The sequence below is a fragment of the Plecotus auritus genome (assembly GCF_963455305.1).
Source record: "Plecotus auritus genome assembly, chromosome: 2".
Classification (NCBI taxonomy): Eukaryota; Metazoa; Chordata; class Mammalia; order Chiroptera; family Vespertilionidae; genus Plecotus; species Plecotus auritus.
The window spans coordinates 16,277,195-16,302,572 of NC_137771.1; the positions used below are offsets into that span (position 1 = coordinate 16,277,195).

The window sequence follows — 25,378 nt, forward strand, 5'->3', positions numbered from 1 at the left end:
TTTTTGCTAGCAGAGGATCTTGCCTTCAACTTGTAAAAATTGCAACATCTGAGAAGAGCAATTTGTACCTCACCCCCATCTCTCCTCCTCTCTTCCCCACTTTCCCCCTCTCTCCCCGCAACATGCACCAAGGAAAGGCCATGAGAATGTGGCCATCTCAAAGACAGGAAGAAAGTCCTCACCAGAACCTGACCTGAACAGACGAAAACAATAATGTCTCATTAATGGCTACTGTTCCATGGAATTGAATGCTATATAGTCTTTAAACACAATGGAGCAGCTCTTTAAGAATGCATATGAAGTGATCCATAATATGCAATAAGTGAAAAAGCAAATTGCAGAACAATGAATAATATGATCCTATTTATAAGAAAGAAGATATGATTTGCTTGCAGATGCATAGAATAACTCTAGAAAGATACATAAGAAAGCCGTGGCCTCCGAGATGGGGAAGGATGGTTAGGACTATTAGGGAGATACTTTACTGTATATCCTATACATTTTAAATTATGTGCCACGTGACTGTATTACCTATCCCCAAAACATTAAGTTTAAAAAAAAATTAAAGGAGCAGGTAGGTCATTTGTTACTTCTCAAGAAATGGCTTTAGTTGTAAGATGTGTTCGGTGTTTGTTTCTTTTCCTCTTTTTTAAAATATATTTTTATTGATTTCAGAGAGGAATGGAGAGAGATAAAAACATCAATGATGAGAATCATTGATTGGCTGCCTCCCACACCGGGGATCAAGCCCACAACTGGGACACGTGCCCCATCCAGGAATTGAACTGGCAACCTCCTGGTTCATAGGTCCACACCCAACCACTGAGTCGTGCTGGCTGGGCTTTTTTGTATTAAATTCAGAGAGGAAGGGAGAGGGAAAGAGACAGAAACATCAATGATGGGAGAGAATCATCTATCTCCTGCACACCCCCTACTGGGGATCCAGCCCACAACTTAGGCATGCAACCCAGGTATGCAATCCAGACATGTGCCTGGACGGGATAATCGAACTGTGACCTCCTGGTTCATAGGTCAACGCTCAACCACTGAGCAACACCCACCGGGCTGTAAGAGGTTTTTTTTTTAACAATACTCAATTTTTTTTAAAATATATTTTATTGATTTTTCTTTTTACAGAGAGGAAGGGAGAGAGATAGAGAGTTTGAAACATCGATGAGAGAGAAACATCGATCAGCTGCCTCCTGCACACCCCCCACTGGGGATGTGCCCACAACCAAGGTACATGCCCTTGACCGGAATTGAACCTGGGACCCTTGAGTCCGCAGGCCAGCGCTCTATCCACTGAGCCAAACCGGTTAGGGCAACAATACTCAATTTTTACTCAAGCAAGCTGTAGCCACCCAAAGAAAAGACTGTCGTTCATGATTTAGATTAGGTTAACCACCTGGTCTTGAGACTATTATCCAAACTATCCAAATTCAGCACACTTGGCTAATCTCAAATCCCTTTCTACCTGCTCAGTTAATCTTCCTTGTTAATCCCAAATCATGATCATCTCTCGCCTCCAAAATCACATTTCCCTTGAAACCACTCACCTGGGCCTATATTCTGCCTTGTAGAGAATAAGAACACTGGCCTCTGTAGCAGTAAGCACTGGGCTTACGTGGGAACATTTCTTAACCTAAGCCTCGATTTTTTTCATCTTTAAAAAACGATAATGGCAGTATCTACATCACTGTGTTTTTGTGAGTACCTACCATTAATAAGTCATGTGATACTTCAGCAAAGTGCACCCCTTTTCTTCCCCTTAAACTGTAAGCCACTTTAGAGCAAGAATCCTGCCTTTCGTGTGTTTTGAGCCTCAGTTTTCATGTATAAAACGGGTATCATTATTCTCCCTACCGCATAGAGTTGTACCAAACAAGATAACATATCTGAAACACTTAGCACAATGCCCAGCGTAAAATGCTCAATAAGCATTAAAGATTATCTCATACTTTTTTTTAATTTCTTTATTGATTAAGGTATTACATATGTGTCCTTATTCCCCCATTACCCCCACCTCCCATTCATGCCCCCACCCCCCTGTTGTCTGTTGTCTGTGTCCATTGATTAGGCTTACATGCATGCATGTAAGTCCTTTGGTTGATCTCTCCCCCTTACCCCCTCCTTCCCCTACCTTCCCTGGGGTTTGACGTTCTGATTGATGTTTCTCTGTCTCTGGATCTATTTTTGTTCATCAGTTTATGTTGTTCATTATATTCCACAAATGAGGATTATCTCATACTTTTGTTCCTTTGTAATGACTAACACAGAATCTTGAAATGTGACAAACCTGGGTGTGATTTCCAACCCTTCCTAGGTGGGTGCACCTGGGTGCGTCACCGCCTCAGTTTCCTCATCCCCACAGGGTGATGATACATATAACGCATATTCAGTATTTAACACAGTGTCCGGCATCCAGTGGGTGCTCAATAAACACTAGGCCAGCTCCCTTCCCCGTCTCTTCCATTTTTCCCCCCTGAAGTTCCTGGTTCTCTCAGGTAGACCGCCTGCAAGCTGGCGGCTACTCAGAATGAGAACTTCACAATACTTCAGCCTTTTCTTTTTTCCTTTTTCTTTCGTCTTTAATATTAACTTTATTCAGGGCCCCCCCTCACCCCCGCCTTTGCCCTCCACTTCAGCCTCTCCTCCTGCCGCCTCGCAGGGCTCCGAGTTCCTGAGGAGTCGCCCACACCTCGAAACCTGCGGTCCCAGTCTCTCCATACCCCTCCAGTCTGCCTTCCTTCCGCCCCCCTTTCTCCCCGCCCTCCCCAAACTCCATTTTTCACTCTTCTTCAGACTCCACTCCCTCTCGCCTTTGAATTCCCAAAGCTGTTTCCTTCTCAGTCCCTGACTTTACCTTCATCACCTCCCGGTCCCCCAAAGTGTCCCTCACCCCTCCCCAAACACCCTCTCGCTCCCCACCATCCCACCTGCACTTTCCGCCTCTTCAGCGCCGCCGCGTCCAGCCACACGCCGCAGGCCTCCTCCTCGGGGCCCGAGCGCCTCATGGCCGCTGAGGAGGCCTAGCTTGCCTCACGCGGGGTCGGGCTCCAGCCGCCTTAGGAACAGCCACCACAGCCTCAGGCCAACGTTCGGATCTCGCGCCAACTCTGGAGGCGGAGCTACGTCGCCGACCTGACGCACGCACCGCACCCAGCGTCCGTTCCGGCCGGCCCAGGCTCCGCCCCTTTCTAAGCCCCGCCCCACGCTGAATCCACACCACAAACCCATCTTCTCCTGCATGGAGCCCTTTTCTCTTTATGAAGGACTTCGTGTTCTCTTTTCATTCAAAGGTTGTATTCCGGGAAATATGCTGTGTGGACGCGTTCGAGAGTCTGCATAAGAAACGTGCATTTTCTTCTTGCTGAGTTAGTTGTACTTCCTTATTGCAAATACTAGAGGCCTGATCCTTCCCCCAGCTGCCGGCACCAGCTTCCCTCCAGCACCAGGACCCAGGCTGGCTTCTCTCCAGGCGGCTTCATCAGAAAGGATGTCCGGAAGTCCAGTCTAATTAGCATGTTACCCTTTTATTATTATAGATTATAGACTAGTAGCCCTGCACACAAATCCATGCCAGTAGGTCGCTGCTGCCCTCCTGTAGCTCCCCCCGCCCCCCCCCCCATAGCTTGCTGCCCTGCCTTCTCCTGTAGCTCTCCACCTCCCACTTGCTTACTGCCCTGCCCCGCTTGTATTTCGCTGCCCCACCCTCCTGCAGATCCATGCTCAGGTGGTTATGCAGTGGGTCGTTATGCCTCAGGACATAACAGATAATTAGTATATTCCTCTATTATATAGGATAACTAGCAGCCTGGTGCACAAAAATTCGTGCACTGGGGGGTCCGTCAGCCCAGCCTGCCCCCTCTCACAGTCCAGGAGCCCTCAGGGGATGTCCTACTGATGGCTTAGGCCTGCTCCAAGAGCCGCAGTCTGGCCCCCCTCTGCAGGAGGCGACCAGGAAGATCAGGGGGAGGCACTGCCCCCATCACCCTGTTACTGCTGCTGCCTCTGGCCTCCCTCTGCAGGAGGCGACCAGGTCGATCAGGGGAAGGTGCCACCCCTATCACCCCACTGCTGCTGCTGCTGCCACTGCCGGTGGCCATGGCTGCAAGGCCTGAGCCCCAGGCCTCATAGCCGCGAGAGCTGCCCCACCGTGCCGCGCCGCACCACGAGAGCCGCTGCTCGCGGGCCAGGGGGAGGGACCAAAAGGTGCTCAATGCATCTCATGGTGAGCAGTCGTTTGGTAGTCCTGATCATCATGGACACTGGCTTTTTATATATATAGACTAGAGGCCCAGTGCACAAAATTTGTGCATGGGGGGGGCACGGTGTCCCTCAGCCCAGCATGAACCCTCTCCAATCTGGGACCCCTCGAGGGATGTCCGACTGCCCGTTTAAGCCCAATCCTAAACGGGCAGTCGGACATCCCTCTCACAATCAAGGACTGCTGGCTCCCAACTGCTTGCCTGCCTGCCTTCCTGATTGCCCCTAATCGCTTCTTCCTGCCAGCCTGATCACCCCCTAATCACTTCCCTGCCAGCCTGATTGATGCCTTACTGCTCCCCTGCCAGCCTGATTGCCCCTAACTGCCATCCCCTGCAGGCCTGGTCCCCCCCAACTGCCCTCCCCTGCAGGCCTGGTCACCTCTAACTGCTCTCCCCTGCAGGCCTGGGTCCCCCCCAACTGCCCTCCCCTGCAGGCCTGGCTCCCCCCCAACTGCCCTTCCCTGCTGGCCTGATCGCTCACAACTGCCCTCCCTTGCAGGCCTGGTCCCTCCCAACTGCCATCCTCTGCTGGCCATCTTGTGGTGGCCATCTTGTATCCACATGGGAGCAGCCATCTTTGACCGCATGGGGCAGCCATCTTGTGTGTTGGAGTGATGGTCAATTTGCATATTACTCTATTAGATAGGATAACTACCCCTGCGCTCAGGGTTTTCTTTGTCTCAAAAAGGAAGAGTGGAGTTGAGTTTCAGATCCACAGGCTCCAAATCTGGGGTCCACAACCCTACCCTTAAGTGGTTAACATGACGTGGAGTTTATGAGTTATTTTTGTAATTCAAAGAAAGGAAATCCAAGCTTGACTATGAAACCATATAGGAGAGAATTTAGAAAAATGTTAAAATGAAAACTAAAAATTTGGAGTCAAAAACTACCTTTCAGTTCTGACTTTCGTGGCTTACTGTGGATTTTAGAGAAGATCAAGTGAAGTAACAGTTGTGAAAGTACTTGGTAAATTCTGAAAGCCTCAGAAATGCAAAATGATGGTATTCCACCCTGTACTTCCATTCCTAACCACAATCTTCATAGATGTTATATATTTCTTAGGCATTTGGGGGGTTTTCTTACCTGTACTTTCTAATTTTCCTTCACTGTACATATACTGCTTGTGTACTCTGAAGAAAGCATTATTATAAAAGTTAACATACAGCAATACCCTGAAAAATTGACATAAAATCCTCCTTGACTGAAGCCCAAAAAATGAAATCTTTGTCAAATTATAAAATGGGCTGATGTATATTTTTAAAACATTCTTTTAACTTCTAAATTTTACTTAATAATAAAACTGCCCCCCACTTCTTAGGCCCGCTCCAAGAGCCACAGTCTGCCCCCCCCCCCCTGCAGGAGGCGACCAGGAAGATCAGGGGGAGGCACTGCCCCCATCACCCCTTTGCTGCTGCTGCCTCTGGCCTCCCTCTGCAGGAGGCGACTAGGTCGATCAGGGGAAGGTGCCACCCCCATCACCCCACTGCTGCTGCTGCTGCCACTGCCGGTGGCCATGGCTGCGAAAAACATTAACAAGTTCATACATATAGTATACAAGGCCCCAATGTCACCTCAGGCAAAGATAAAACAAACAAAACGAAACCACACCATGAGCAGGCCCATGGGTCTCCCTGGAACAGGAGACAAAAAAACGAAGAGGCAGCTGTTATCACAGTAACTTTATTGCACCCAGGGCATATCAAAGTCCAGACCACCCCTCGCTCCAGCCCCACGGAACTCCTTCCATACCCCTTGGTCTTTGTACAGGTTTTCCCCTCTGCCTGAAACACCTTTCCTCTTCTCCATCTGCAAACTCCTATTCGCCCTTCCCAACCCAAAACCCTGAGGGCCCCAGGCCATACCGATTATTCCCTCTTCAGTGCTTCCCCTGACAGTTCATCCCAATATTAAAGTCTTTGATCCTACACTCATCCAGAGGGCCCAGTGGAAACCATGAGAATGGCTGGGAACAGGACACTTGGAACATGGAGGCCAAAGCTCGGAGGGTGAGCTCGCTGCAGGGGACAGTGACTGAGGGAAATGGGGCACTGGATGGGATCCACCTGCACCTAGCACAATCTTTACCTTTGGGGACTCTGGAGCTCCAAAACTCCAGGCTGGGGTTCAGACAATGGTAAGATCCTGCACACACTTTGGTCCTGCCCCTTCCCCACCCACCAATGAAATCTGATACACGGGACTTGCTGAGGCCTCCTCTGCCTCTCAGCTCAAATCTAACTCTGGCCCTAACCGGTTTGGCTTAATGGGTAAAGCATTGGCCTGCGGACTCAAGGGTCCCAGGTTCGATTCCGGTCACAGGCATGTACCTTGGTTGCGGGCACATCCCCAGTAGGGGTTGTGCAGGAGGCAGCTGATTGACGCTACTCTCTCTCCCTCTCCTTTCCTCTCTGTAAAAAATCAATAAAATATATTTTTTTAAAAATCTAACTCTGGCCTAAATTCCACCTTCACCCCCTCTAGATAATCTGGAAGCCCCAAACCAGAGTCCTGGCCCCAGCTGACACCCGCCCCCCATCCTCACCTGCAGTGAGAGGCAATGTGGGGAGGCAAACCGGGGTAGCCACATCTTTATCTCTTTCCCTCTCCCAAGTCAGGGAGGTAGGGCAGGCCCAGGAGTGGACCCCAGAACTCCAGGCCAATCCCTAAATCCAAGGACTAGCCAATGCCATCCTTGGTAGCTGAGGCGTGCGCACAGAGACACCGCAGTGCAGACACAAACAACTTTACCAGGCCTTGTTCCTATATGGAGCCAAGCCCGGACCCCTGGGCTCCCACTCTACCTCCCTCCCTACCAGCTGCCATCTCCCTTCACTGGGTCTTCTGATCGAGTTTGCGCCGTACCAGCTGGCTCAGAAGGAATGCGGTGAGGACACTGCTGACCACGGTGAGCAGGAAGAGGCCGGAGAAGTTGTGGGGCCAGCGGGTATGCAGTGGCTCATAGATGGGCCGCCGGGCCTCATAGTCCAGCGCCACAGCCTCCAGCTGAGCCAGAGTGCAGAAGACCAAGAAGACGTGGAAGAGCTGGTGGCCCTGCCCAAAGAGGTGGCAGCTGCCAGGAAACCAGCGCTCAGGCATGAGGGCCGAGAAGAAAGCAGCAGCCAACAGGAAGAAGATGACCTGGCACTTGTGGTAGAGAAGAGCAAGGTCATCAGTGGCAGGGTTGGGGGACACCAGGATGCGGTGCGCCACCGGGCTGATGTCCAGTGCATAAGCCAGCGCTGAGGGCACTTCCTGGCACGTGCGGCCCAGCAGGCCGGGCTTCTGGATGTACTTGTTGTAGCACGAGCCAGTGCAGGAAAGCCAGGCGAGAAAAGCGGCCATGGGCAGGAAAATGGTCTGCACCTGGGCGTGCCAGGCAGGCTCGATGGCATAGTAGAAGTGTGCCAGGGCACTGCCAAATTGGTACACAGCCACACCCACGTAGTCCAGAAAGAAGAAGCTGTAATGCCAGAACTCGGACTTGGCCTGCAGGAGGTGAGCCAAGGCACTGAGGAAGAGGTAGGTGAAGGAGGCGAGGACAATGATGAAGAGGGGCAGTGCATGGGGGTCTCCCCAGAAGTCCACGGTCCCCACAAAAATGGCCAGCCGCAGCAGCAGCAGCAGGGCTGCCAGCAGGTGGGTCCAGACGTTCACCGCCTCGTTGTGCTGCTGGAACAGCGTGCGGAAGTAGAAGCGCCAGGTCTGATGCAGTGGCCGGTAGCCCACATAGATGTACGGCTTCCAGTAGATGGGTGGCACCTTGGCTCGGTCTACCGTGAAGACAGGCTCTGGCTGCACAGATGGCTGAGGCTCCTGGTGGGCCTGCCGCAAACTGGGCAGAAGGTGGCTAAGCTTCTGGGCCACCATTGTGGCCATGGCTGTGGACTGGGAAGGGAGCTGGGAGAGGGACCAGAGCAAAGTCAGGAGCTGGTGTCTTCACCCCCAGGCCCAGTTCTTACTCCCTCCTGACCACCCCCTTATCCTACGCTGAGTTTCAGAAGAAAGGAGTCGTCCGAAGGGAGAGCTCAGCTCTGATTCATGATTGTCCTGCTCCCTGATGTATCCCAAATGCCTAGAATAATGCTTGGCACTTAATAGGTGCTCAATAAATGTTTGAGGAATGCATTCGCTAATAAGGCTCACTACCTCAGCCACTTCCTTTCGAGTTCAAGCGCCACAAAACAGCCCCATTGTTTCCTCCTGTGTTTATGCTGCCATCAGGGTACACCGGGTGGTGACACTGACCTTGCTAACAGACCAACTGCCTCTACTTTTAGCCCCTTTAGTCTCCCACTGACCCCCCATGATCTATCCCTGCTGTCATTTCCAGCCTAGTATTGCTCAACCACAATGTATTCAAATCCAGCCACAGCCTCACCAGCCTCCTGGGCCTGTTTCACATATGTATAAGTTTGCATAAGCTGTTCCCTCCACCTGAGATACTTTCCTCATCTTGCTTATCTGGCAAACTCATATTCATCCCTCAAAACCCATTTCATCTGTGATACTTTCCCTAGCCCCCTGAACCTCAGATGATGGCCTCTCCACTTGAGTTCCTACCATCACATACGTATCCTTTGACCATATAACACTTTGCATGGACATTAAAATTGTTAATGGGGCCCTAGCCAGTTTGGCTCAGTGGATAGAGCGTCGGCCTGTGGAGTGAAGGGTCCCGGGTTCGATTCTGGCCAAGGGCACATGCCTGGTTTTTGGGCTCAATCCCCAGTAGGGGGCGTGCAGGAGGCAACCGATCAATGATTCTCTCTGATGTTTCTGTCTCTCATTCTCCCTTCCTCTCTGAAATCAATAAAGAAATATATATAGCCCTAACTGGTTTGGCTCAGTGGATAGAGCGTTGGCCTGCGGACTCAAGGGTCCCAGGTTCGATTCTGGTCAAGGGCATGTACCTTGGTTGCGGGCACATCCCCAGTAGGAGATGTGCAGGAGGCAGCTGATCGATGTTTCCCTCTCATCGATGTTTCTAACTCTCTATCCCTCTCCCTACTCTCTGTAAAAAATCAATAAAATATATTTTTTAAAAAATTGTTAATGTGAGCTCGAGGCTGGGCAGTTTGTCTCGTTATTTTGTGAACCCTGGTGCTCAGCAGGTAGCTGACACTCCGTGTTTGCTGAGTCAAAGAACAACTAACTGCATTCTGATAAATACCTCATACCCTTTGAGACCCAACAAAAAGCCACTTTTTTGCTGAAAGTTCCAGGAACTTTATCCTTCTAAAACAGCCCTTTCCCTCAGCCACACCCCCACTTAAGAGTTCCCTCCTCCAGCCCTTCCATCCCAGCCATGGCTGCCAATCCCCACCCCCACCCCCCAAAAAAATCAAATCTAACCCCTCACCCTAGCCTTCAAGACTTTATGACCTGCTCCCACCCTCAATTCCCATCTAACCCAAATGTCACACCAACTTCCTTTCCCTCCACAAGCTGCCACACCCAGGGGACCTCCTTACTGCCCCCTGCCCACTTTCCCCTATGGGAAACTTATAATGGGTTATACAATTTAGCATTTAAAACTCATTCATTCAGCAAGTACTGAGCTCTTCTTCTACCTCAGGTCCTGTGCTGGATCCAGGGGAGGGCAGAGTGGAAAAGGATTTGGGCCCTGCCCTCAGAAACTTCATCATATGGCAGAGATTATAGAAAGGAAAACTAATCATAGCAAATGCTTACACTGTGCTTGCAATGTGCCAGACACTGTTTTAAGCATTTCAATGGCCTCATTTACACTTCATAATACCCTGTGAAGTTGATACTATCCCATTTTTCAGATAAGAAAACTGAGGCACAGAGAAGTTAAGTACCCTATTATCCACCTAGCTAGGAAGCAGCAGAGGTAAAATCTAAATCCTGTTTCCAATCTTTTATTTTAATAGATTTTTATTGGTTTCAGAGAAGAAGGGAGAGGGAGAGAAAGAAATATCAATGATGAGAGAGAATCATTCATTGGCTGCCTCTTGCATGCCCCACACTGGGGAATCAAGCTCAAAACCTGGGCTTATGCCCTGACCAGGAATCGAACTGTGACCTCCTGGCTCATTGGTTGACACTCAACTACTGAGCCACGCCGCCAGGCCTATTTCCAATCTTAACCATTACCCTACACTGCTCTTGGCAAGATAAAATGGCAAGTGCTATTAATCACTTCCTAATTATATGCTATAGTTTTTTAGTAGCATTTGTCAGTACCAGTTACTTTATTCAGGCTATCATTATTCAGCATGTCATTCATTAAATCAAATATCTATTGAAAAACTAACACCTGCCAAACAACTCCCCTCCATTAAATAAGTTCCCTCCAATAAGCTTTCTGAACTCAGCCTCCAGGTTTTCTGTCCATCATTCATCAGATTTATTACTACTACATTTGCATCAGATTTTATTACAACTACTCTTGCACTGCAAGAGGCAAGGAGACCTGGACAGGAAGAGCATTCATATTCTCTACCACCAGCAAATGGTCCAGGTGGCCCACACGCCTCCTCACCCCCCAGCCTAATTTGCACCTGTAAGCTCCTCCCACATCTGGTCTGTAACCTTTCCTAGTCCAGAGGGGAGACAGGTGTGAAAGAAGTCATTACTCTACCGCACGAGAGATGCTACAACAGGGGAGTCCAGGACGCTTCCACTTCCTATTCCCCAAACAGAACAGGTTTAGGAAGCAGACCTTGCTGATGGACTAATTACTGGGACCACTGCCATCCCAAACATGAAAACCCCTGCCCTGCCTTGCTGGTTGGGGAACCAATACTGGATCTTCTCCTCCTCAAGAGAGTGGGCTACCACCTCAGCAATCTGGCCTCCATCCTTGCCTACAACTTTTTCTTCCCAACTCAGAACCTCAGCGATCCAAAAAGGCCTCTGAAAGCATCTCATGCAGCTCCTTTGTGAGGACACAAGAACCCAGAGGCAGAGAGGCCTTTCCCAGAGTTGCCCAATCCAGCAAGGGTTCCATCCCACCACAAGGGCAAAGACCAGGGCAGGCTGACATGCTGTGGTGGCCTCGTTCCTGGGTCTCTGTGATCCATTATGTCCCTCAAATGCTCCCTACCCCACTCTTAGAACTTCCCAAGGCATCACAGCACATTAAAGGCTCTGAGAAGTCTGCAGTAAAGCAGCCTGCTTCATTCTGTTATTGAATCTACATTTGCCACGCTTACATGACCGGGAATTCCTTTCTCAGTAATAATCTATCTATCTATCTATCTATCTATCTATCTATCTATATATATATAAATAATAGATAAATATGCTAATTAACCCGGACGCCGTAATGGGTCAACCGGACAGGAGGAGGTTGCGTGCGCAGCATCAGGGGTGGGGTGGCAGGGGCCTCCTTGTGCCTGCCTGGGGGAGGGCCTGATCAGCAGCAGCCGCGGCTGCTTCAAGGGCCAGAGAGGGAGGCAGGACTGGACTTGCAGCAGCTGCAGCTGCTGCAGGGCCGGGGAGCGAGACAGGGCCGGATCGGCCACTCAAGGGTGGGTGGCGTCGCACAATTTCGAATCCTAGTTATATTATAAAGCTAGCTGAAATGTAACGTGTATGCTTACTCTTTACAACCTTGTTGCAATTAGTTCTCATAACTAGTCTGTGAGGTAAATATTATTATGGCATTTTGTTGTTCAGGATAGTGAAATTCAGAGGTAGCTTCTTACCCTAGGTTACACAGAGACACCAAGAGAGAGGTGGAGCCAGGATTGGACCCAGCTCTCTGACTGCAGAGCACAGACTCCTAGCCACTCAGCTGCTGCCCCACCTCCTGTCACACCTATCTGCAGCCCACAGAACTACTTTGGAAAATACTGGTCTAAAGCAGGCAACCAAGTCCTTTCCTGTAAATTATTCTCTTAGGCTTCTAGCAACTGACTCACATCCAGGGACCTGTCTCCCCCAGTTAGCAGCTATCCACTGGCTCTGCACCAGTGAAGCCCTGGCTCATAGCTACCTCCTTATTCACAGCCTTCCCCTTCCCCCAGGCCAGCGGGCCCTACACACAGAACCCAGAGGCCACATACTGAGATGGCAGAGGTCCTGCTGCCCTACTTCCTTTAGACCTCAGGCAGAGGACGAGGGTGGGTACACCCTCAGGGCAATCTCTGAGGCGTGCCCACCAGGCTGCCAGGACCCACCTATTCCAGGCCCCCTTGCACTGCTTACCTAGGGGTTTCTCTAGAGCCTGGGGTTGATGACTTCTGTGGGACTAGGCAAATTCACCAGATGCCAAGCACTGGGTGGCACTTCCACAGGTCAGGGTCACTAGGGGCGGGGTTTCAAGGGACTGGAGGTGTCTTGTGTGATGTCACCAGAGGGTGGGGCTAAAAACAACCTCCACTCCTCTCCCCTCCCCCCATCACCACTCGCACATTGGTCAAATCCAGGCTAAACTCGGCCCTCCTAGATGGACCTAAGCTTCAGAAGGAAACTCGCCATTAACCTCTGCATGAAACAGCTTTTGGGGAAACCAAAAGCTGGCTGAAAGGCTGTGACTTACCCAAGACCACACAGCAAGGCAGGCAAAGTTGGGCTGAGACCAGGTGTCCAGGGCCTGGTTGATGGATATCAGGCAAACTTGACTGGCTTTTGTCCCTTATCCTATATAATAAAAGGCTAATATGCAAATTGACCAAAAGGTGGAAAGCTATGACACACACTGACCACCAGGGAGCAGACACTCAATGAAGGAGCTGCCCCCTGGTGGTCAGTCACTCCCATAGGGGGAGCACTGCTCAGCCAGAAGCCGGGCTCATGGCTGGCGAGCACAGTGGCAGTGGTGGGAGCCTGTCCTGCCTCCACAGCAGCGCTAAGGATGTCCAACTGCCGCGGGCCTAAGCTGTCAGTCGGACATCCCCTGAGGGCTCCCGGACTGTGAGAGGGCACAGGATGGACTGAGGGACCCCCGCTCCAAGTGCACGAATTTCGAGCACAGGGCCCCTAGTTCAGAGTAAAAAAAAGCTAGGAATAAAAAGCAGATGCTATAAAGGCTCATGAATGGACTTCAGATTCAGACAAATCAAGTTTGACTCCTGATTCCACAACATAGTAACTGTGTGACCCAAGACAAATGATTTACCTTCTCTGATCCTTAGCTCCCTCATGGCAATTATATCTACCTTGTAGGTTGCTGGAAAAATTAAATTTATTAGAACCAAGTTTTAGCACATTTTAGGAACTTAATAAATGACTGCTATTGTTATTAATTATTAATAGTAGTAGTAATTAATTATTATTAATAGTGGTTGCAGGCTCTGTCTTTCCCTCTCTCTCCCACTCTCTCTAAAGATCAATGGAAAAATATCCCCGGGTGAAGGTTGATAAAACAAAAACTCAGTCCTCTTTTAGCTCTCAATCGCTGGTTCCACTGGATTTGGGTCCTTTAGAAAGTTAACTGTGTCTCTTTAAATATTTATCTTTCTCTGAGGGTGCATTTAGAGACAGGGAAATTTGGCTAGAGTTTGAAATTTGGCTAGAGTTTGGACTTCTGGGACACTGACCTTATTAAATAAATTGTTCTCAGCAAAGACCATTCAGAGTAACCCCTTCAGATTCACAGAGGCCTGAAGACTTATACGTGGCCCACAGGCCCAAGAGGGGAGGCTGGGAAGTGCAACCCGCAGGGAAGGACTGCAGCCCCACAGCCCCAGCAGCCCCATCCCTGAACAAGTAGGGGAGAGAGTCAAGGAGCTAAACAGTGCTAGCAGGTAATCCAAAAGGCATGTGGCCTGGCTGGGCATGTCTTGCAAGTTTGGGAGGCTTTCGGGTTGGCAGAGCCTCAGAACTGAAATCTTGGGGCCCTAGTGGAGTTCCTGTCAGTCTGAGCAGCTCCTTCCACCTCTCCCCTCCCACCTCCCCAACCCTCCCAATTCCCATTCCCCTTTTCCTAAACTGAAGGTCAATCTGCTCGCCTCGATCCTCAACCAAGGCTCACCACCCTCTGTTCCTTGGGGTCTCTCCACCAGATATACCATCAGAGAGTCCCTTAAGGCCTCTGGGGGCAAAGCAGAGGACCAGGTTGTGGGGAGGGGTAGTAAATGAGCTTTGGGGTGGGAGAGCGCCAGGTTATACCCATCCATCCCACAGGTCTTACTCAGTGCCTGCTGTACGCCAGGCACAAGGACCGCTACCAGGGCTGGAGCATATGGTGAATGAAGCAGACAGCAGCCTGCCTGACAAACCAAACAGACCAAATGCCCAAGGGCCTAGGGAAATCCAGCCCAGACAGAAGCCGCCCAGGTGGTGACTGAGGGCACCTGCCCACGGGAGGGCATCCACCACTCACCTGAGCCGACTAGTTCAAAAGAAGCCAGGCCCCCGTTTTCATGTGAAAATTGGGTTTCAAGACTGGAACTTCGCAGCTGTGTGACTTGCCTCTCTGAGCCTGCTTTCCTCATTTATAACCAGAGACTAACAATTAACTACCTCAGGGCTCTTGCAAAAGCAAAAGAGCAAAATAGTCAGGGCTGCTGGGTGTTGGCTCTGGCACAGCCTCAGCTCCACTGTTTCTGTTGGGTTCTACTCCTGGTTCGGCCACACGATCCCTGTGTGACCTTGGACAAGTCCATTCCCCTCTTGGCTCTTTTTCTCCAAATGTCAAGGAGAGTAACTTCACCAGTAACTTCAAAGGGCCCTTCAGTCCCTGAGTCATACCAACATTTGTTTTAGGCCTACTGTGTGCCAGGCCTGGAGCTTTCACATGAACTAAGCAGTTAAAATACCACCCTCATCAAATAATAGCCCAGCGAATTAACTGTTAAGGGTAACACCTAAGGATATTAATTTCTTGACCTTTTGGAGTTTAACAGCCTACCTAAAAAACCACCTATTCATAAATATTATTTAGTTATATAATTCCACTTCTTCTTTTGCCTTCTGGTTTGCAAAATGCAGTTGGCCCTTGAACAACAAGGGTTGGCACTGTGCAGGTCCATTTATACATGGACTTTTTCAATAAATAAGTACAGTATGTAAATGTATTTTCCTTATAATTTTCCTTAATAACATTTTTGTTTCTCTAGCTTGTTATGATGAGAATACAGTATATAATACATATAACATACAAAACACATGCTAATCAACTGTATATGTTATCGGTAAAGCTTCCAGTCAACAGTAGGCTATTAGTAGTTAAGTTTTGGGGGGAATCAAAAGTTTATAAGCAGGTTTTTGGCTGGGGGTGGGCAGTACCCCAACCCCCTCCTTGCTCAAGGTTCAAAGGTATTGTTGCTTTTCTAGACTCTGATTGATTGTTCAGCACACTCCTGTAAAGACCACCTTATCTTGCCATGGAAAGCAAAGTTTAAACTCATTAAGTACAAATAACAGTAAGGCCAGACCTGAGTTCACAATGGGGTTGTCAGAGGTGCACCCTCTGGAGGGACACTGCCAAGGATGACATGGTATGACACAGCCTGAAATGTTAGTAAGGTTAGGCACTATCATTAATAATTTACAGTCGCTTGCTGTTTACAAAGAACTTTAATAATTTACAGTCACTTGCTGTTTACAACTCTTTCAACCTGCACCTAAGCTGGTGTCACAGCTCCAGGCTGGCAGAGCACAGCCCGGCCATCTAACTCTATGCCCAGCTCTCCTGCCCTTCATCCTCTGTGGTCAACTCCCAGGCAGCCCGTGGGTGGTCACAGATTATACAAGCCAAGTTTTCATCCCTGGCTGGCAGCAACTGGGTCACCTCCCTAAATGCAAACCAGTTCCCCAACGCAGCCCAATGCATTTAATGAAAGTATCTTCCAAAACTGAACAGAAACCATTTTTGTTTTTGTAACTGTACTTGGGGCCTCCATTTGTACTGAACAATGTAATCAGAATGAAAGAAATAACTTCAAGGAATTCTTCTGGAGCTCAGACTCATAAATGCTCTGAGCACAGGGAAGGGGCTGGAGGAGGAAAGCAGGCCCAGAGAGGTTGGATAAGCTGGCTACAGCCACTCGGCACAGGAGACAGAGACAGCCCGAGTCCCACCACCAACAGCCAGAAGCCCCCTGCGCAGGGGAACGGAGCTGGAGAGGGGCAGTCTTTCACCAAAGGGCCCAGAGGTCCATTTATACATGGACTTTTTCAATAAATAAGTACAGTATGTAAACGTATTTTCCTTAATAACATTTTTGTTTCTCTAGCTTGTTATTATGAGAACCCCACGACATCCCTCTCAGAAAGCATGCTGGGCCATCCACCCAGGTGCAACCAGGCTCCGAGAATTCATCAAACTCAAACTCCCCAGCCTCGGCCTGACCTGGCCGCCATCTGGCCAGGCCTGCAGGGGTTGTCGCAGGGAAACTTCTGGATCCTCAAAGCCTGTAGGCTTGAGGCGAATGCTGTGGGTGGTGTGAGGCCCCATCTTCCCCTTCCCGCACTGGGTGCGGGAACCCCCACGCTCTCCTGACACCAGGGGAGGCTTCCCATCGCAAGGGGCTCAGGCTCCATGGGAGCAAGAGCCTCTCTCCGCCCCCCGCAGAGAGCCCCGCACATTACCCAGTTCCAGCTACTCACACCCCTTTCTGCCCCTAGTCTCCCTAGATTCCTCCTCGGGTGGAAGCAGCAGCCCTTCTTCCCGCTCCCCGCCCGCCTCCGCCCCCCTGGTCCCCGAGATGCTCCCCTTCCCCTCGCGCCTCCTTCCCGCTCCCCCTCCCCTGGCAGGGACGCCGCTCCAGCGGATTTCCCGGGGCGTCCGGAGGAGCCCCAGCTCCCGCAACGCGGCCCTGCCTCCCCTCACTCTCTCCCGGTGTGACCCTCCCACACCCACATCTCAAACTCAGGTTCTGGGCTGTCCGCAGCACCCCGCGCCCCGCAGGAGCACCGGCTGCGCCCCGCCCGCTCCTCCCACGCCCCCCGAGCCGGGTACCTGCGGCGGGCGGAGCGGAACGGGGGAATTGGGAGGCTGCCGAGCGCGTCCGGGCCGCGAGCGCGCAGATAAAGGGGCGGCCCCACCCCGAGCTGGAGGAGGGCCCGGCGGCGGCGGGCCGGGAGTTAGCGGGGCAGCGCGGGGACTCGGCCCGGCCTCCGTCCGCCGAGGCCTGGGCGACTGCCAGCTTACTCCTCCCTCCCTCCCCCCTCTTCCCCCTCCCCCCCTCCTCCCTCCGCCCCCCCCCCCCCCCCCCCCCGGCGTCCACATGTTGCACGCGGAGGCGGAAGGGTCACCTACACCGACGATGGAGTCAGGAGTTCCTGTGGTCACCGTGCAGATGGGGAAACGGAGGCCCGAGTCCCAGGGCTCAGCGCCGGGGCACCAATTGAGCGGCTCCCACTGCCGGCGGCCTTGAACCACCAGCTCTGGAGTCTGGGCCTTGTTGACTTTGTCCGGAGGGAGCCAGTTGTAGCAGGAGCAGGACCCGGTTCCCAGCTAGAGCTCACGATAGCCCACACCCCACCCCTCCTTAACCTACTTCTGCTTGAGATAGTCTAGCCTTCCTCATCTGTGCCTAGGGGGGCTCCACCCCACCTCTGCACCCCTGCTTTACTCAAGTGCCCACTAAAGCCCTGTCCTTGTGCAGCGTCTCCAGATCTGCCCAACCCCAGCCACTTTGTTGGAACTGTATTAAAACACCCACAAAATACTCCCTAGTGTAAGTGTACATCTCCCAGGAGTGGGAGCACGGAAAGGGGAAGGGATCCCTACACATAGTAGGCCCTCAGTAAATGTCTCATTAACTGGCAGGCATTGTCCACTCCTCAGGTGTGCAAAGACTTGGACTAGGCAGCGTGGGGAGACACCCCACTCCATCTTGGGAGCACACAGCCAAGTCCTTGCCCTCCCCTAACTCGCCAGTGACCTTGCGCAAGTCTCCTTGTTCTGTCTGGGCCTCACTTTTATTACCTGTAAAATGGAGATAACACTGCCCTGGCTGGGTGGCTCAGCTGGTTCCAGCGTCCTCCTTAGGAGGAAAGGCTGCGGGTTCCATTCACAGGGCACATACCTGGGTTGCAGGTTCGTTCCCTGGTTAGTGTGCATACAAAGGCAGCCAATCAATGTTTCTCTCTTCTCTCTCTCTCTCTCCCCCCCTTTTCTCTCTCTCTCTCTCCCTCCCCTTCTCTCTCTCCCTCTCTCTTTCCTTTCCTCTCTCTCTGAAAATCAAATTTTAAAAAAACATATCCTCAGGGGAGGATTAAAAAACAACAACAGAAAAACACTGGAGATAATACCAACCTGACTGGGTTGTTAAGAGGATTAAATAACAAGTGGATATGAAGATTCTTTGTCAACTGCAATGTACTGGAGGAATGTATATTTCTTTACTATAATAAAATGTATCCTATCTAATAAAAGAGTGATATGCAAATTGACCATCACTCCAACAAACAATATGGCTGCCCTCATGTGGTCAAAGATCCTGCCCCCATGTGGACACAAGATGGCTGCCACAAGATGGCCAGCAGGGGAGGGCAGTGAGAGGGACCAGGCCTGCAAGGGAGGGTAGTTGAGGGCGATCAAGCCTGCAGGGGAGGGCAGTTAGGGGTGACTAGGCCTGCAGGGGAGGGCAGTTAGGGGTGACCAGGCCTGTAGGGGAAGGAAATTAGGGGCAATCAGGCTGGCAGGGGAGCAGTTAGGCATCAATCAGGCTGGCAGGGGAGTGGTTAGGGGGTGATCAGGCTGGCAGGCAGAAGCAGTTAGGGGCAATCAGGAAGGCAGGCAGGTGAGCAGTTGGGAGTCAGCAGTCCTTGATTGTGAGAGGGATGTCCCATATTGGAGAGGGTGCAGGCTGGGCTGAGGGAACCCCCCGCCCTGTGCATGAATTTCGTGCACTGGGCCTCTAGTATAATTATAATATGATAGGATGAAACTGGTCTCTACTTCAACAGGTTTAGACAAACCTATGGAAATTAGTTAAATCTCCATTACTCACGGGGATAGGAAAAGTGTCATAGAAAATCTAATCATTTAGAAAAGGTAGGGTATAGAAAATGAAAACAAGTAAGGACATTATGGAGATTGTATGCTCTAAGATGGGATATATTCTATCATAGTGAATAAAAATTTAAAACTTGGAAGGTTACTTGGATTTAGCTTCCATTTTTGGAATACCTGCTTTGTACTGGGCTTAATTTTATATTTTTTAAAATGCATTTTCATTGATTTCAGAGAGGGAGAGAGAGAGAAAGCAATAGAAACATCAATGATGAGAGAAAATCATTGATTGGCTGCCCCCTGCACACCACCACTATTGATGGAGCCCACAACCCAGGTCTGATTGGTCACTGCTATATTCCCAGGACTAGAACAGTAGGTGCTCAACAGAGATCAATGGAACAGAGATCAATGGAGGGAGAAAGGAAGGGAGAGAGGGGGGGGACGCAAAGATGTCTTTACATGTGGAGCAGGCCTAGGCACGGGGAGCAAAAATCTTTGAATAGTCTGAAGTTGTGCCCCTTATGCTGTCAGAGTACTGAAACTGTTTCGTGACTTACAGTGATTGGAAACTTTTTTTTTAAATCTAAGCTTGTCCAGTAGAGTGATGGGACCTGCTCCAGGTTTTAACCAAGGACAAGAAGACCCAACCCGCAGAAAGTGTCTACACAGGCTGTTTTCCTTGCTACGACAGTCACAGGTCCCCCCTTGTTCGATCTGCTGGGACCACGTACATATGTATGCTCCCCCTTCCTTTGCATAAATGTAGTTACCATTCAGATTAGCTGCCTTCCTTTTCTATTTAACTACTCTTTTTTTAAAATCTTTATTGTTCAGATTATTACAGGTGTTCCTCTTTTTTTTCCCCCATAGCTCCCCTCCACCTGATTCCCCACCCCACCCCATGCCCTTACCCCCCGCCACTGTCTTCATCCACAGGTGTAAGCTTTTTGTCCAATCTCTTCCTGCACCCCTCACACCCCCTTCCCCCTGAGAATTGTCAGTCCACTCCCTTTCTATGTCCCTGATTCTATTATATTCACCAGTCCATTCTGTTCTTCAGATTTTTTATTCACTTGATTTTTAGATTCACTTGTTGGTAGGTATGTATTTGATGTCATTTTGTTGTTCATAATTTTTATCTTTACCTTTTTCTTCTTCTTCCTCTTCTTAAAGAATACCCTTCAGCATTTCATGTAATCCTGGTTTGGTGCTGATGAACTCCTTTAGCTTTTTCTTGTCTGTGAAGCTCTTTATCCGACCTTCAACTCTGAATGATAGCTTTGCTGGGTAGAGTAATCTTGGTTGTAGGTTCTTGCTGTTCATCACTTTGAATATTTCTTGCCACTCCCTTCTGGCCTGCATAGTTTCTGCCAAGAAATCAGCTGACAGTTGTATGGGTACTCCCTTGTAGGTAACTAACCGTTTTTCTCTTGCTGCTTTCAAGATTCTCTCTTTGTCTTTTGCCCTTGTCATTTTAATTATGATGTGTCTTGGTGTGGTCCTCTTTGGATTCCTCTTGTACGGGGTTCTGTGCACTTCCTGAACTTGTAAGTCTATTTCTTTCACCAGGTAGGGAAAGTTTTCTGTCATTATTTCTTCTAATAGGTTTTCAATATTTTGCTCTCTCTCTTCTCCTGGCACCCCAAAAATTCGGATGTTGGTACGCTTAAAGTTGTCCCAGAGGCTCCTTACACTATCTTCATATTTTTGGATTCTTTTTTCTTTTTTGTTTTTCTGGTTGGGTGTTTTTTTGTTTCCTCATATTTCAGATCTTTGGTTTGAATCTTGGGGTATGTTGATCTACAGTTGAGTTTCTGTATATTCTTTATTTTAGACAGTGTATGTTTAATTTCTGACTGGTCCTTTTCCTTTTTATTTTGGCATTCTCATTAAGATCCTTAAAGGTCTCACTAAGTTCCTCAGTGGTTTTTAGAAGATTCTTGAGTAACCTTATAAATGTGGTTCTGAACTCTATGTCGTCCAGTAGTTTGCTTTCCTCCATTTCTTTCATTTGTGACATGTTTCTTTGTCTCCGCATTTTGCCTGCTTCCCTGTGTTGATGGAGTGGCTTTGTGTGGTAGGTGGCCTATAGGGGCCAGTAGCTCAGCCTCCCCAATCACCTGAGGTGGACACTCTTGGTACACCCCTTTGTGGGCTGAGTGCAAAGTCTTGGTGTAGTTAAGCCTTGATTGCTGTTGGTACACTGGGAGAAATTGACCTCCAGGCCAATTGGCTGTGAGGACCCGCTGTGTCTATAATGGAAGAACTGCTGCGCTGGAGACACGCTTATGGTGCAGAACTTGTTTCAGTGGGGCTTTGGTGCTCACTGAGTCTGCCTCTTGAATGTGTCACTTATGGATGTGAGGAGTTGAAATCTGGTGTCTCACACTGACCACTAGGTACACTGGCTTCTGGATCTCCAATGGGGTGTAGGTCAGCTACTGTCTGAGGCCACCCAGCAGAAGCTATAGCGAGAGCTACAGTTTTCTCTTCTTTGCTTGGGGTTTGGAGGTTTTGGAGCTGTCTGACCCAGGCTACAAGTTTGCTAGGTTAAGCTGCAATAGGGCAGGCCATTCATATGCTAAAGCTGCTGCTTGGAGCTTGGGTGGGTTTGTAGGTTGTGCGGGGCGGGGTCTCAGGGCATCACTAGGCTAGGGCGTGGCAAACAGTGATGGCTGCCAGTTAGCCGGCTCTGCGTCCCCGCGCCCTGTGTCCCAGCGCAGTAAACAATTATTCCTGCGCGCAGCTCTGCAAGCAAGCCACCCTCACTTTCCAACCCGATGGCAGACAGTCCAGCTTCTCCCTGTAGGAGTTTGGGTCCCCCGCATCTCCCCAGAAACTGGATTTCAGAGTAATCGGGGGCTTGTCTCCCTTCTGGTTGAAAAAAGCAACGCCTGCCGCCAGGCCGGATCACAAGCCTCCGTACCTCAGCTTTTCAGCGCTTGTGCACGTCTCAATGATCTTTTCTCTTTCCTTCTAGATGTAGAACTTCCACTCAGCCAGCTTTCCCGTGGTTCTGGGTTAGACGTTTTGTCTTTTAGTTGTAGTTTTGAAATTGTTGTGCGAGGCAGCAGTTTAGGTGTTTACCTACGCCGCCATCTTGGATCCTCTCTATTTAACTACTCTTGAGGTCATTCTTGTGTACACATAAAAGGCTTCCTCATTCCCATTTATGGCTGAATAGTTTCCACTGTATGTATGGATCATAATTTACTTAACCAATCTTCTGTTTATAAACATTTAAATAGTTTCCAGTTTTTTGCTTATAAACAATGCTGCGATGAATAACCTCCCATTCACCTACATCATTTTGCCTGTGTGCAAGGACATTTGTAAGATACATTCCTAGAAGTAGAATGACCAAGTCAAAGGGAGTCTTGGGAGATATTGCTAAGTTGTGCTTTGCATTGGGCTAGTTTGTAGTTTACACTCCCCCCAGCAATGTACAAAAGTGCCTGTTCCCCAACCTTTTGGTCTCTGCTAATTTGACAGGTGAAAAATGGAATCTTGGTTTTCTTTTACTTCGCATTTCTTTTTAAAAAAATATATTTTATTGATTTTTTACATAGAGGAAGGGAGAGGGAGAGAGAGTTAGAAACATCAATGAGAGATAAACATCTATCAGCTACCTCCTGCACACCCCCTACTGGGGATGTGCCCGCAACCAAGGTACATGCCCTTGAACGGAATCGAACCTGGGACCCTTCAGTCTGCAGGCCGACGCTCTATCCATTGAGCCAAACCAATTAGGGCTTACTTCGTATTTCTAATACTATGGTTGCTTCCTGTAAAACATATGGTTTTGAATGCTGCAGAGTGGAAGAGTGTGTCTAGGTTAATGCAGGACCCACAGCTCCCTGGGGAACAGTCACAGAGGGCTGTACATGATCCAGGCACACAGGACGTTATTCCCAAAGGCACAGCCAGCATGGTGGATTGGATAAAAGCCACTGTGAAGTCTGTTTACCCCTGGAAGGGAGACTGTCCATCTTCCCCTATTAATGCCAAGTGGGCCACCCAAGATGAAGCAGCTGATATGCTTTGCCTGCAAGCCACTCGGGACTGGCTTTATGATGACCGGATATCTATCTGCTGACTATGCCCATGCCCTAGGTCATGGTAAATGTTGTAAAACAAACATTTGGTGGCCAACACTAGTGGTCACCACACCGAGCATCTGGCTTGTGCCTGGCTCTCTGCTCAGTCCTGGGAAAAGGAGGTGAATTAGATGTTGTCCCTACCCTAAACATTCGTTATGATCAGTGTGATTTTTCCAGGGAAAACACATAATCACTTTTTTAAAAACTCTATTGATTTGAGAAAGAGAGAAAGGGAAAGAGAAAAACATCGACTTGTTGTTCTACTTATTTATGCATTCATTGGTTGCTTCCTGTATGTGCCCTGACGGGGGATCAAACCCACAACCTTGGCATATGGGGAGGATATTCTAACCAACTGACCTACCCAGCCAGGGCAGATCCTAAAATTTATATGAAAATGCAAAGAATCTAAAATAGACAAAACAATTCTGAAAAAGGAGAACAAAACAGAGGATTTTTCACTTCCTGATTTCAAAAGATAATATCAAACTATGTAACTAAAACACTGTGTTACTGGCATAAGAATAGACATATAAATCAATGGAACAGAATTCAGAGTCCAGAAATAAACCCTTACATTTCTGATAAAGTAACTGAAGAAGGATAAATCAGACTTATATTTGCAAATATCACATACCCGCTAAAAAACTTGTATCTAGGATATAGAAAGAACTGTACAACTCAATAAAATGATAAACAATTTAATTTAAAATGGACAAAGGATTTGAATAGACTTTTCACCAAAGAAGCTATATGAGTGGCCAATAAACACACGAGTAGATGCTCAGCACCATTATCATTATAGGAACACAAGTCAAAACCACAATGAGTTTTAACTGCTCACCCACTAGAATGGTTATAATTAAAAAGAATAGAAATAAGTGTAGAGGAAACTGGAACCTTACACAGTGCTGATGAGAGTGTAAAATTGGTGCAGCCACTTTAGAAAATAATTTGGCACTTTCTTACAGAGTTAAACACAGTTAAATGATCCAGCAATTCCACTTCTAGGAATCTACCATAAAAGAGAATTGAAAATATACAACCACACAAAGACATACACAAAGGTTCAGAGAAGCATCCTATATAATAAAGAGGTAATATGCAAATTGACCAACACACCCTCACACAGATGGACGCCCCCATGTGGTCACAAGATGGCCACCACAAGATGGCCGGCAGGGGAGGGCAGTTGGGGGGACCAGGCCTACAGGGGAGGGCGTTGGGGGCGACCGGGCCGGCAGGGGAGCAGTTAGGCGTCAATCAGGCTAGCAGGGGAGTGGTTAGGGGGTGATCAGGCTGGCAGGCAGAAGCGGTTAGGGGCAATCAGACAGGCAGGCAGGCAAGTAGTTGGCAGCCAGCAGTCCCGGATTGTGAGAGGGATGTCCGACTGCCAGTTTAGGCCCGATCCCTGTGGGCAAGGGAGAAGGAAAAATGGTGTTTCCTCTCCAGTTTTGCCATATGAGGCTGGATGGAATCCAGATAATTCCTAAACCCCTGAATTCCCAACAAGGGCATCTGGGCAGGAGAGTTGGGGCTCTCTAAGCCACTTTGGGGGCCACAGTGTCTCTGGGTGTACCAAGTAGCCAAATGCTGACTCTGTCCCTAGGGGAGCTCTCTTGGGGATTCCCAAGAGAACACCCCACCAGGGACCTTACTCTACATTCTCTGGCAGAATGGTGACACTCTCTAGCTGACCGCTTATGACCTCCAGCCCTCTGCTTCTGCACCTCTCCCATTGCCCTGTCCTCGGAGGAGGCCCCCGTGGGCGGGGTCCTTTTCAGAAGGTTCACAGCCACCTTCCTTCCTAAGGTTCTAGTACCCACCCATGGAAACAGTAACCATTCCCCACCATCAGCCTGTTCTCAGAGCAACTGGTTTGTGAGCTGCTGGGCTGCTATTTGATCCTGGCAACAAACTACAAGGTGGGCATTTTCTCCTGCCCCATCCCCTTCACAGACAAGTAAACTGAGGCCCAGGCACAGCAAGCCGAACGGGTTGGTATTAGAATCTAAGTGCCTGACCTCAAAGCCTTTTTCTTTCTTCCATGTCAAGGATCCTCTTGGCCAGACTGAGGTTATTGCCATCATTAACAGCAAACTTTTTAAAAATATGGTTTTATTGCCCTAGCT

The 25,378-nt window shown here is 49.3% G+C and overlaps 1 protein-coding gene across 6 annotated transcripts in view; it reads right to left on the bottom strand.

Moving 5' to 3' along the window:
* The window catches only part of LOC308240770 (membrane progestin receptor alpha), a gene marked incomplete at its 5' end in the record, with an annotated part of 31,737 nt that extends 14,176 nt beyond the window's left edge, over positions 1–17,561 (bottom strand). Inside the window, 2 exons of one of the 6 annotated variants that reach the window (XM_080654184.1) lie at positions 7,131–8,165; positions 17,143–17,310. In XM_080654184.1, the coding sequence (XP_080510310.1) occupies positions 7,131–8,144 (1,014 nt within the window). Of the gene's footprint in view, positions 1–2,936; positions 3,015–5,936; positions 8,166–17,142; positions 17,347–17,442 lie in introns of those variants that run through there. The other 5 variants (XM_080654183.1, XM_080654182.1, XM_080654186.1 and 2 more) reach the window with 5 other exon arrangements.
* Between the last annotated feature and the right edge of the window lie 7,817 nt (positions 17,562–25,378).